Here is a 14,070-nt window from a genome sequence, read left to right as displayed (position 1 = left end):
GTCATTTGGGAAAAAAAGAGCAAATGTGCAAAATAAAATCAAAGGTCCACGACAAACGACATTTTTTAAACACTTGAATACTAGGCTCAAATACACTTAAAATAACTCAAACAATACTTTAACATCTTCATAAGAAAATGCCAACAGCATTTCAAGGCAAAATGTCTTTGATAAAAAGTACTAAACACTTCTATTTCCTCTTCCATAAAAAAAATGCTTGCACTGAGGGAAGCCGTTTTCTTCTACGGTGATGTCAAGGTAACAAAGTCCAACCCCTACAAATTCGGTATCATTGGAAAGCTATGCATGTCCTCTATATAGAACAAAAATAGTTTATGTGATTGGATGCATTGAGTGGGAGATATTTAGATTTAAAAATGTCCTCTACGGAGGACAAATTTGAACTACTGGTAGTCAGGAGGATAGTAGCAGTGTATTATTATTTTTTTGTCTTTCAAAGAAAAAAAATGGATATGTTGTGTAATGATTTGCTGTTGTGCTTTTAATATGAAGGCCGGAAAAAGTAGTAGGGGAAAAAAACGTAAATAAAGGAGTAACTTGCTGGAATGCGTATGACTTTGTGCCATCTGTTGGACCCACTTTATAGTATGATGCGACAGTCACGTATTTACTAATTTCTGCAAAATTAATGGATAAAAAAGAAAATGATGACTAATTTCAGTTTCCTGGTCAAAAGATATATATACTGAGCTTGTTCGTGAAAAATGGGCCATCACGGCTGGATAATTCCTTCAACCAGTGGCGTAAACAAATGTCCCATAATGCACTGCAATGTCACCATAACTTCAAGAAGCATAATAATATGATAAAACGCAGGATGACTCGAATGTTGCCTTTCAAATCCCATTTCACGTTCCTGTACTGTAGGTGGCAGTATGTGCCAAAGAGATGTAATTTCCAAGTAAATGAAAGAAGACGCATGTATCTAATATTTTCGGCTGCATGATGAGGTGCACTTTTTATATTGACTGGAGTTGAAATATATAGAACAAATATTTCAAAAACTAACTCTAGAACATTTGATTGGATTTTAGCTGACTTGTCATTCTAGAAAAATTAGTCTTGCAAAATAGACCCAAATTTCTCGATGAATCACTCAGCCATAGTTCAGGGCAGTTAAAAATGAAGAAAAAAAGGATGCTCCACATGGCAGTCACTGGAAGAACGATGATGAATGTTAGCGTTCGCATGAATCATTACTCACAAAGTGGGGGCTGCGGGTGTGGATGGAAACATTAACAAGTGTTCCCCCATAGCAACAGCAGAAACCATTTGTCAGAAAGTGCACGGCGTTGTGAGCGTGTGTGTGTGTGTGGGTGTGCCCGCGCGCTCTCAGTTGTCTGGCACACGCCTGACTTTGACCTTGACAGGCGTTGCGTGACCTCCCCATCCAACATGTCAGATCATCTTTCTTTTTTTCCCCCTTTCTTATCTTTCTCTGAATGCGTTTGCTGCAAACAAGTACAGTCAATGACTGAAAACATTTCGGTACACCATGTTGAAAAATAGCAGCAAAAAAAAAAAATGATTGTTTAGGTTGGATTTTTTTTTATTTTAAACAATGTCAGTTGGGTTGTTTTCAGTGTAATGATGTGACAAATGTTTTTTCTTACTAACAAAGACACAAAAGTTGGTGTCCTGTTTGCGTAATTGCTACGTGACCCAGCCAAATCTAAAACTCAGTTGTGCAGTTTTTGAGTAACAAACTGCAAAAATAACCTTTGTAGTTTTTCATATAATCCTGCCAATGTAAAATGGTGCTTGTGTATCATTACTCAACAGATTGCGTTAGTTTTTATGTCACTTCATCTTGCTTTTATAAAAGTCAGTTTTAATTTTTCACTTTACCATGTTTATGCCAAAACAACTTGTCACAAAACCTAACTAACACAAAAATAGGTAGTAGTTTTACACATACGCCTGCGAACACAAAACTCACTTTGTGAGTTTTACATGTAACCCCACTAACACAAAATTCATTTATGTAGTGTTTTATGTAACCATACTAACACTTTAACACACATTGTAGTGTAGTGTTTTGTGTAACCCTGCTAACTAAGAAATGTGTTGTAATTTTTTGCATCAGTCCGCTACCCCAAAAATCATGTATTTTTTTTTTTCCATGAAACCCTGAAAACGCAAAATCAGTTTTATAGTTTGCAACCAGTCCACAGGATACCCCGCCTACTGTCGGGAAGACGGCTGGTATTGGCTCCAGCACCCTCGTGAGGAGAAGCGACGCAGATAATGGACGGACACTTAAGTCTGCAAACACACAAAAAATTCCCTTATGTATTTTTTGGGGTGGTAAACCTGAACAAAAAACATATTGTCATAGTTTTTCTTCTAGCCAAGCTCATCCGAACCAGCCAAAATTTGGTTGGGTTGATTTTTATGGTACTTTATGACATGTTTCTTTGCTGTTTTTTTTTGTTGTTGTTTTTTTAGCGTCTTGTATCACTTTTTTCGAGTTTTATTTACCATCAGCCACTGTTTTTTTTTTTTTCTGCGCTCTGCAGCTGAATCTGATAAACAACTTGAAATGTCTTCCAGAGGAACCTCACGTGAAATTTAACGTCTGTTTTGCTGTGCGCTGTCACTTTAGAATGAATGTGGGCTCCGAGCCGAAGTCGGATTTGTTTCCCAGAAAACGTGATGCTTTTTGCCCCACTTACGCGATTAAATGTCTGCTCGCCTCCAAATATTTACAGAAGGTTGATGGACGGGCCAAGAGTGTCTGTTGGCCGCTGGCCCGGACGCTCACCCACCACGGACGACATGAAGAAGCTTTTCCCAAGATTCCCGAGTGCACTGAAATCTATTACCCACTGTCAGGGAGTCTGACGTGAGAGCCCAGTTGGCCGACGATGAGCAGAACTCCCAGCACTGATGTACATTTACAACCTTAATTCTAATTTGTTCAATGAAATTATATTCAATTATTCCCGGAAGTCTATTCTCTTCATATTGTAGCATTTCTCTTGGTTTGCATTGCTCCTATACCATCTATGAATTGTTTTGGTTATGTCCAATCGGATTTCAGTCTTTCGTGTCAACTCTCAGGAGGCATGCGGTGGCTGACAGCGGCCAGCAGGCATGCATGGATCTTTATCCCCCAAAGCTAACAGTAGGAGAACAGCACGGCTAATATCAACATTGAACTTATGGCCGTTAAAACTTAAGGCGTTAGCACAACAAAATTAGCGCCCTACTATCCAGCTTGCGTCTTCATGTCGCGCCGTTGCCTCCCAAGCAGTTGCATCCAATTTCCGACACCGCTTGCAGCCGCCAGCTTCAGTGAGCGTGAGTGGGCGTCAGTTTCAGATAAAGACCACGTCAAAAACCAGGACTGTCTTCTTGAACGGAGCACATCGCGGAGCGGCATGTGCTTTTAGTTGGGCCCGCTTTGAGAGCGTCAATATTCAGCGATCAAAAAGTTGTAGCAAGGAGGCAGACTCCACAGTCGAGTGTGGCCGCATTGGAATGTAACATTGAGTGGGACACGCGTAGACCGGAGCCGTTCTAAAGAATAAAACGGCGTGTTGTAGTTGCGTCGCAGACAGTCAAAAAACTTGGGGCACTCCTCATCTCCATCCAAATAAACGTGCAAGTCTACTCATTCCCACTTCAGGCTCTGTGAATATCCCAACTAGTGCATTTATGCCGTGCGTCCTCACTGTGATCAGCAAAGAAGCGGCGTACCTCTGCTCACTTCCACATTTCCTCATTCTCATAGAAATCAGCCACAGAGAGTTGAATCCTTTTAATATGGTCATAGGTAGGGATGTCTACAGGAATATTGGTGCAAATTGATCACCGTTTTTGGACGTTCTAAACAGTCCCGTTTGTGACTCCCACAAAACATGGAGATAGCGGAGGGGGGCGTGGCCATATTCCTCATTCAAAGTCGGTGTTTTTCAAGTTGTTACTAGTTTCAGTTATATATATATATATATGTATGTGTATGTGTATATGTATATATATGTATATAAATAAATATATAAATGTATATATATATATAAATATATATGCGTGCCTGTGTGGGTTTCCTCCGGGTACTCCGGTTTCCTCCCACATTCCAAAAACATGCATGGCAGGTCGATTGAACACTTTAAAATTGCCCCCAGGTATGAGTGTGAGCTCGGATAGTCGTTCGTCTCTGTGTGCCCTGCAATTGGCTGGCAACCAGTTCAGGGTGATCCCCGCCAACTGCCGAAGATAGCTGGGGTAGGCTCCAGCACCCCTCGCGACCCTAGTGAGGAGAAGCGGTACAGATGATGGATGTATATATATATATATATATATATATATATATATATAAATATAGATAGATAGATAGATAGATAGATATACTAGTGCTGCAAGATATTGGAAAAAAATTACATTGCGGTTTTTGGGGAGGCTGCGATGTACATTGCAATATTAAAACTAGAAAAAATTTCACCAGATGACTCAAATAGCTCTGTTTGGGAAGACTTTGCTTTGTTTATAATACAGCTCTGCGATGGCCACTTGATAGAAATACGTGCGCCACGGCATTTTATACCTTTTGTCGAGTGTGCGGATCATTTTTTTTAAACCTCTTTCGTGACGGCGTTGAGTTTCACGTTCACTTTCGCCCCGTGAAAAGTTATTGTATTCGTGATTTGTCGATGTTGTTTGGACTTCTTATCATAAGGTGTTACAATAAAGGCGTCTGTCATTGTTTTTTGAGTAGATGGTTTTACAACGGGTCCCACTAATGAGTCTGAACTGGTTGTAAAGGGGCTCGTAATAGCATTCAAATGGTCGGACAGGTTTGTTGTATTACCTCGTGTTGCAGCAACAACGGCGAGGCACTGTCGGCAGAAGGCTTTTTGTGTGTTGTATATTCCTTTTTATGGCCGAAATAACTCCATATTTCGCCCCTTCTGCCGCCGTTGTCGGTACTAGATTGGGACGGGTTGCTAGATGTGGACGGGGTCCTTCGGAGGCTGCGCGCTTGCTAATGACGTCACACTAAACACGTATTTTTCAAATATATTTCTTTGCCTCTGTGTTTGTTTTTTCCCTGGCTGTTCTATTTGCATATTTTGATTCCCAAAATACAAAAAAACAAATAAATAAAACAAAATAACTGCATGCCGCCTCGTTGGGGAGTCAGCTCTCGCGTCACTTCCGCCTATGCCCCCCGAGAAGCAGTGGAACGTTTGCGTTTCTCCTCCCGGGGGTTGACTAATTAGCGTGGGGGTGAGCAAGACGGTCTGTGAGGTCTCTACAATGAAGAGCTGCTTTTATGAAACAAACCAATAGTTTCCGTGTTCTAAAAAAAAAAAGATAGAAACATCGCACTTCCTACGATGTGAGCATTGCGCATGCGCACATCGCAATCGCGATGTTAAAACCGCATATCGTGCAGGCCTAATATATAATACGCACTTCACACATGGGCCTTCAGTGATGTCCTACTTAGTCTGACTTAAAAAGAATGCCCGCTCATATTACCATCATTTATGACACTTATTACTTAATTATGACATTTATTACCATCATTTATGACACCTATATGTATATATGTATATATATGTATAAATATATATATATATATATATATATATATATATATATACATATAGGTATATATATATATATATATATATATATATAGTGCTGCCAAGTGATTCATTTTTTTTAACTAATTAATCGTTGTCACTTGAACACGTTTTGTTCTGAGACGTGCTAAAGATGTACAGCTAATATGGCACAATATTCGCAAAGTACGCAAATTATTTTTGAAGTAAATCAAACTGAGTTCACTGAGTTAAAATATTTAACTGAGTTAAAAATTTTTTGATTAATTTAATGCTTTAATTTTGCCGTTCCTCTACCACCCCTAATTATTTTGCAATAATTATCATTATTATTATTATTAATATTAATGTGTATTTTGGTGTTTTGAGTGTAGGGGATTTATAATAATTCAATTATTTGTACATATTGAAATGAGGAAAAACATTATATTAAAAAAATGCATTCATTTAGACCAGGGGTGTCAAACATGCGGCCTGAGGGCCAGATCAGGCCCGCAACTGGGTTTAACCTGGCTCATGAGAAGATTTGGTAAAGTATAAACTTCAGTACGAACCACAAATATACAGCTGCCCAAATTCATCAAATGGACACGATTAAATGATCAATCTGTAAATCTTTTATTCAAAGCATTTTTCTTGATATTTTCAAGCAGTGCCCAAGTTGATCAAAGAATTGGCCTGTATGTCACTATTTAACATACAACCTTAAGTTATGGTTTGATTGGAGAGAAAAAAAACAACACAATTTCACTTTTATTTGACTTATGAAGCCACAGTTACTATAATGCTATAATGTAACTATTTAATAATAACTGTGTTCATGACTTATTGAAAATATTAGGGACGCCTTAAGTCCCCGTATAATAATAAACCCATTTACTCCGCCATTAAGGTGGAACATGAGTCTTCTTTTGTATTGGGAGTTCATTGTGCACGTGGGTAGGGGTTAGAAGCTCGATTATTCGGGAGGGGCCCACAAGTAAGCCGCTGTCCCTCCATGTTGTGAGAAGCCAGATGAGGTGGCTCGGGCATCTGATTAGGATGCCTCCTGGACGCCTCCCTGGTGAGGTGTTCCTGCCATGTCCCACCTGCAAGAGGCCCCAAGGACGACCCAGGACATGCTGGAGAGATTGTCTGCCGGCTGGCCTGGGAACGTCTCAGGATCCCCCAGGCAGAGCTGGATGATATAGCTGGGGAGAGGGAAGTCTGGGCAAATAAGCGGTGGATAATGGCTGCATGGGATGGGTGAAAAAAAACTCTGTCAAGGACCTGAACCGAAGTCAAACCTTGAACATTTTATTTTATATATTTAGTTTTTTTTTTCCATGGCGTGGCGGCAATATTCTCCTGTGCTAAAGAATAAACAGTATGAAAATGCATGCCTGCATGATGCAATTAAGAAAATACAAACAACTGACACTTGTCCAATTAAAGCTGCTTTTATTCTCCTTTGTAATGAACTAAATAGATTGAAGTGCTACCTGTGTGAACAACCCCCCCGCCCCCCCAAACCCCTCCACCTCGCCCCTACCACAAAAGCCACATAATGATCCGACCCTTGTAATCCACTTGCACCCGCTCTCTCGCTGTCTACTGGGATAAATGGTGCAACTTGTAGCAATAATGCCCCCTTCTTCACAAGCGAGACCCCCACTGGACTGCAAACCCCCACCCTACCTCAACCCTCCAGGACCTCCACTATGGCGGGAACAAAAAGGCAAAAAACACACCGTGCACTTCCATGGTGGGAACATTACAGGGGCGTAAATGTGCACGCACGTCTTTGTCCTGGGCTGAGGGGCATGTGCCCACGGCACCCCTTCTGGCCCCCTCCTCACTGTAGCTGTGGGGTGCTTTTAATGGCTCAACTTTCTCAATAAAGCAGCCCAAAATTGAACTGCCAACCCCCTCTTGTATTTTAAAAAAAAAATCTTTTTTACTTAGACTGGTAGGAGACAAAGGCTTGCGAGAGCCAAATGCTGGAGTGTTTTTTTTTAGTTTTAGAATAAAAAGAAAAGAATGAAGAAAAAACAAAGCTGCAAACTACTAATACACTAATGAAGAAAAGCAACAAATGTACTAAAAATTATAAATTTCACGAAAAAGCCAAATAATTTATTAAAAATAACTGGATCCGAAATTAAATGAGTTTTACGAGGAGCGGAAAGAGAAACTTTGCCAACAAAAAAACCCCACAACTCTGCTGAGAAACTAATTTAGTAACAAAGGAAACAACCAATTTGCTAAAAATGAAGACATTAGTGTCACTAAAAAAAAATCTGCTAAAATCGTAAAACAACAAAATGGAAACAGTACATCTACAAAGAAATCTAATCTACCAAATAAAAAGAAATTAACTTTTATATTTAATAAATAAATACAAAAAAATACAAAACTGTGTTCTAAACCACATGTGTCAAACTCAAGGCCCGGGGGCCAGATCTGGCCCGCAACCTCATTTTATGTGGCCCGCAAAGGGCAAATCATCTGCATCGACTTCCTGTTTCTAGCATATTTTCTTCACTTTTAACAACACTGAGATATGAGATATTGCCATTTATTTGTTACCAATCCTCCCCTTTTAAAATAAATTGAAAAATTGTTGAACAATTACTTACTAGCTTCTGATTTCAAAACTGGCTTTCCAATCAATTTATATGGGTTCACAGTCATACCGGCCCTCTGAGGGAAACCACAACTACGATGTGGCCCGTCCACAAAAATGAGTTTGACACCCCTGTTCTAAACACTTAGGCAAAACAAGAATAAGAATACACAAAAATAGAAGAGAGGAAAAAATAATTGAAAAGCAAACCCTCCCAATGAAAAACAGAAAAACAATACGAAAATCCAAAAGGGAAAAATAACTTGCAACAACAACAAAAAAATTTGTTTGACTTGGAAAAATAAAATCTCTAAAAATTGACCCAAAGACATTTTGTCTGTTTTTTCTCATTTATTAGAATAAACACCGCAGCCTCTCCAACTATAGCAACAAAAAAAGAGTGTTACAAAACTTGCATCCACCATGAGTCCTCTCTTCTCTTTTCCAAAAGCGTGACGTAACCAATCCCGATAATTAACTAATTCACATCGCAATTGTTTTGTTTTCTTTATTTTTCTTCTTATCATTTTTCCTCCTACCAAGCCCGGATGCTTCCCTGGTGGTTGTGGGCCGGCGCCGAAGGTCCCTGTAGGCCGCCCAAGTTGACAAAGGCGTTGGGGCAGCCGGCCGACGCGGACCCCGGCCCGGGTAGGCCGCCGTACGCGCAGCTCGAGTTGCTTTGGTGGTACGCGGGGCCGCCGTACGCGTAGGCCGGGTAGCCACCCGCGTAACCGTATGTCGCGGCGGCGCCCGGGTAGCTGGGAGTCGATCCGCCACCGCCAAGGCACGGCTTCCCGTCTCGGACGAGCACCGGCACGGCCACACGCCTCGGCGGCAGTGGGGCTTGGTGGTGTTGGCCGACCGCCTCCAGGGTCCTGTCCTGCCGCTGACGTTTGCACTTGTAGCGGCGGTTCTGGAACCAGATCTTGACCTGGTTAGAGGTGAGCTTTAGGGCCGACGCCAGGTGCTCCCGCTCGGGTGCCGACAGGTAGCGCTGTTGCTTGAAGCGACGTTCCAGCTCCAGCACCTGAGCCTGCGAGAAGAGCACCCGGGGCCGGCGGCGGCCGCCTGGCTTCGGCCGGGCGCCCTCCGCGGAGGCCTCGTCCTGGGCCGACCGAGCCTCTGCGTGCTTGCCTTAGACAAATAGACAATTGGGAGTTAAACAATTCTACGCAAACTTATGTGAAAAAAAAGTAGAGAAAATACGTACGTCCAATAAAATACAAACATAAACTATCGTGGAATAAAACGAAAGCACGAAAATGTTTCGAATGAAATACAACGGTATAAAAATTTGTAAAAAGATCATAAAAACGTATAGAATGTATTTGAAAACACAAAGCAAATTTAGCAATACATGAATGTGTACAGCAGTACAATTAAACATACATAGTTTTTTTTTTACATTAAAATAACACGACTCTTAACATTCTAAACAAATGTATCCTAAAAATACAGTACAATAATAACACTCAATTATGTGTTAAAATATTTAAAAATATATCCTCACAAAATCGAACTTTTTTTATGAATTCGTTATTCTTGACAATATTAGTGAAAAGACTCGTGTAATTTAAATATTGTAATAATATTCTGACTGCCACATTACTGTATATTACTTTGTGTTAAATTTTAAATTAAATAACTTGTGCACGAGTTTTTGCTGCAATATATTTATTCGTTACTGTCGATAGTACAAAACTCTCAGAAATTTTTGTCAACTAAAGCAAATAATTTCTGTTGTAAGGATGGTTATATTCTGTATTTTCGTATTTTTTAAATTAAACAACACTGAATTTCCCTTCTTAAATGTAGATTCCTATTGTGTTTAACTGCTTTTTGATTTTTTTTTGGTCTTGTTGTAGTTGTTCACAATCAGATGGTTTATTTTCATTTCAAACTGCACAGTCTAACTTGATTGTTGACTTTTTGCGTGTTTTCCTTTCTTTTCTTCGTTTAACAGATATCTTATTGGACTTAACAATCGCACTTGACTGAATTCAAGCGCATGAGCTATACATAATTTGAAATACACACAGTAAGTATATGGCAACGTTTCTTTTTCTTCTTTCTGAATAGAACTAAAAAAAACACCCATCGGCTTTGACAACTGATTATAAATGTATTGACTTGTTTGGATTCAGGTCAACACGTTATTTTTTTTAATTGACATTGAATACAAAGTCACACTTCTCATACTTATTTATTGTATTATGTCTTTGCTGTTATTCTCTTTGACTTTTATGTTATTTTCGTTCCAATTAAAACTATATTTTACTTGTACTACGTATACATTTAACCTTTCTTTTAATTTGTGTGTGTCAAATGCACCAACATGAACCCCACAAGTGATTACCTTAATTTTTAATGTCATATATCGCCCATGCGTCAATTGATCACTATTTCTTTTAATTAATTAGTTAATCTTTAAAAAATAATTACATAGGTGTTACTTAAAATGTTCAAATGATGGCCCGTGTGTCAACTGTGTCCCTTAAACTCATAAATTAAATATTTGAATTGAATATTTATTGATTATTGAAATAAAGATTTATGCATCTTTCATCAGTGCTTATATTTAACTTTTTCTGTTTGTATCGATGCATGACCTGGCCCATGTTTTAAATGCAGCCCTTGAACTCTCAGTTGGGCGTAATGGGATGAAATAATTCTACAATTGCCACATAGACATTCAGCTTGGCCCATGAGTCAAATGGTGACCTTGAGCCCTCAAATGTTTTTGATACCATAAATTAAGATATATAAGTTAGAATTACATATTGTAAATATTGCCCATACACAAACCTTTTTCATGGACAAATTTACTTGCACTTGTGTTAAATGTCAGCTCTGGTTGTTATTTCGGGGTATTATTAAATAAGATTTATAAGTATGGATTTTCCATATATTACATGACTAATAGAGTTAACCTTTTTTCAATATAATAATTTACTGGTTTATATGTCAAATGTGGCTCTTGAACCCTCCATTTTGTTTTAAGATCAATATATGCAAGTAGGAATTGGACATACATTACCAATAGGTTTGACTTTTTTCATGTCTGTCCTGGCCCATATGTCAAATTTGGCCTTGTGTCAAACGCAGCGCTTAAATGTGTAGTTTTTTTGGGGGGGAGTTATATTTAACTATTAGAAAGTCTTGACCATATATGACCTTTCCGTTGAACTTTTTCTCATGTGCAAATGTGCTGGCCCATGTGTCGAACGTGGCTCAGATGTTTTGGGGTTGGTGCCAGTTAAGAATTGCACTTATATGACTTTTCTGTTCAACTTTTTCTCATATGCAAATATGCTGACCCTCGCGGCTCTTGAAAGCTCTTTTCTCACTTTTTTGGGGATTGTTATCTGTAATAATTGCTCATAGGTTGAACTTTTTCTCATGTCCAAATGTGATGGCCCTCATGTGACATGCAGCTCTTAAATCCTTAGTTGTTGCTTTTTGTAGTAAGACTACAATCACTAAGAGTTTATTACCCATAGGCTTAACTTTTTTTTTTCCACGTACGAATGACGTGTTGGCCCACATGTCAAATGCTGCCCATGTGTCAAGCACGGCAAGAAGAAGTAGACTCACTGCTCTCCTGCTTGTCTATGCCATTAGGGGCCTCCCCTTTGGGCCCCTGCAGTCCCACCCGGTGCGTCACGGGATACCCATCCGGCGTGAATCCGTTATCCACCGCGCCGTTTTCCTCCTCGTCCCCGTCATCCTCCAGGGCTCCGAGAAACACTGTGCGGTCGGGGTCCGAGAAGAGCAGTGGCGGTGTCGGGGCCGAAGGAGCCGTGGAGCTGTCTCGGGCCAGCATGCAGGACGGTGGTGGGGGGCTGTGGTAGTGGACCATGTGGACGGGAGGGTACTCCAGGCCTGCTTTGAGGATGTCTTTGACGGAGAAAGGCGTGGAGGTCTGGAGCATCATCATCATCGTCATCATCATCATAACAACCCCCCCGAATCCCCAAACCACTCTCAAGACCCCATGATGGGCAAGGGTTTGAGGGAGTCCGCCTGAAGGGTCCGCGCTCCTGATGAGGTGTGAGGGACACCTCAGGCTCCCAAACTGGGAAGGAGGGAGGGAGGAGAGAAAGAGGGGGAGGTGAAAATGCGAGGGACCAATCACAAAAGTCCACTGGAAGCTTTTTGGAAGGGCAGAAAGAAGGCGGGTGTGTGGGTGTGTGTGTGCGTGTGTGCGTGTGTGGGGTGTGTGTGTGTGTGTGAGTGAGTACAGGAAGCAACTTGTTAGTCCTCCTTAGTGATTGTAAATATTTACTCCCACACTTTCATTCTTTTTTTTGGATTCCTCTTCTTTCTCTTTTTGATGTTGTTTGTTGTTCTGCATTTTCTCCTTTCTTTTCGCTTTTGTTGTTGATTGTTTTGTCACACTGTTTTACGTTTCTTCTGTTTTGCTTTGGTTTCTTTATGTTTTTGTTCTGGTTGTTGTTCTTATTTATTTTTCTGGTTCTTATTTGATGTAGTTCTTGTACGACTTGGTCCCTTTGTGGTTCTCGTTCTTTATACATTCTTGTTCTATTTCTTGTTCTTTTTTTGTAGTTGTTCTCATTTTACTTGTTTTTAATTTTGTTTTTGGTGTTGTGGTATTGTTCTTGTTTTTGCTGGACTTATTGTCCTACTTACTGTTGGTTATTCATTTTGTTGCAGTTTTATTGAATTTTTTCTAGTTCCCGATGTGTTTTTCCTTGTCTTTGTTATTTTTCTTGGGCCATATAAATGGATTGGTTAAATTTACCCCAATATTCTTTTTGGTACTCATACAATACATGTGGTCTTATGTGGTCCGACCAACCCTTTGGTAAAAACAAGTAATCAAGACTGATAGTGTTTTCAACCAGTCTACAGTATATTGGTGATAGGACCAACTGATACAAATTTGTCATTTTAACCAAGATATTGGTTAATTTGAAAAAAAAAAAAAAAAGGGTCAATTTAAGTTTTCAATCAACTACCATGCATGTTTTTGGAATGTGGGAGGAAACCAGAGTAACTGGAGGAAACCCACGCAGGCACGCGGAGAACATGCAACGTCTACGCTGGATCCCGGATTCAAACCCACAACCTCTGCATTATGAGGCGGACGTGCTAACCAGTTGTCCACCGTGCCGCCTGGAGTTAAACTTTCTGGAACAAAATAATGTTTCACCTTGAGTGCAGTTTATTTAGCTTCAAACAATACAATTCAATAACAAAACTACTAAACTAATTTAAATGAATACAACAGGTCATCCATGTAAAATCTAATAATATATAATAATATTTACATGACACTCTGTGTTATACATAACAGACATTTCAGGATTAGGCAATTTACTTATTTGTTTTATACGTTTTTTTGTACTTTACTTTTGAACATGTTTTTCAACACAACAAATGATTGACACCTTTTCAGGTCAGTTTCAAAATAATTCCACAGAATCACACCTTTGCTTAATGCTTGATCTTGGTTTGGATTTTTTTTTATCCAAACTTGTGCCCCTTAATTTATAGCAACTTTCTCTCATTTTGAACAGTTTCTGAGTATTGGTTAATGTATAAGCTGAACCAATTAAATTTGTATTTTTTTTAACCAATCCCTTTTTAATGTTCTACTTGTTGCTGTTCTTATGTTCATTATATTTTTAATTTAAAATTTTCACGTTCTTCTTGTTGTTGTTCTTGATTTCATAGTAGTTCACGTTCTTCTTGTTTGTTACTGTCAGTCTTTTTCTAGCATGATCATTTGTTGTTTGTCCAACACCGACAGCTGTATATGCACAAAGCTACAATTAATAAAAGTGTGGAAAAGTCATCACGTAAACCTTTGTCCATGTAAGTTGTTTGTGTGTATCCAAATCAGTTTCAATC

The 14,070-nt window shown here is 39.5% G+C and overlaps 1 protein-coding gene across 1 annotated transcript; it reads right to left on the bottom strand.

Moving 5' to 3' along the window:
- Window positions 1–8,569: 8,569 nt before the first annotated feature.
- Window positions 8,570–12,225, bottom strand: LOC148331823 (homeobox protein Nkx-2.3-like). Its single transcript, XM_088303364.1, has 2 exons — window positions 11,791–12,225; window positions 8,570–9,330 (listed from the first exon to the last, which is right to left on the bottom strand). The coding sequence occupies exons 1-2, from the start codon at window positions 12,149–12,151 to the stop codon at window positions 8,732–8,734; spliced, it is 960 nt and encodes a 319-aa protein (XP_088159490.1). The 5' UTR covers window positions 12,152–12,225; the 3' UTR covers window positions 8,570–8,731.
- Between the last annotated feature and the right edge of the window lie 1,845 nt (window positions 12,226–14,070).

Source organism: Idiotropiscis lumnitzeri, chromosome 8 (genome assembly GCF_059441095.1).
Source record: "Idiotropiscis lumnitzeri isolate Australia: NSW breed Sydney's pygmy pipehorse chromosome 8, RoL_Ilum_1.0, whole genome shotgun sequence".
Taxonomy (NCBI): domain Eukaryota; kingdom Metazoa; phylum Chordata; class Actinopteri; order Syngnathiformes; family Syngnathidae; genus Idiotropiscis; species Idiotropiscis lumnitzeri.
Note: the sequence above shows the minus strand (reverse complement) of the source record. Positions and strands in the feature narration are given on the sequence as shown.

What these genes read in the sequence shown, in the direction of transcription:
- LOC148331823 (XM_088303364.1), bottom strand. Translation starts at nt 12,151, where the DNA reads ATGATGATGATGACGATGATGATGATGCTCCAGACCTCCACGCCTTTC. An exon ending in CATAGACAAGCAGGAGAGCA is followed by an intron (nt 9,331 to 11,790) that starts GTGAGTCTACTT and finishes TATTTGTCTAAG; the next exon opens with GCAAGCACGCAGAGGCTCGG.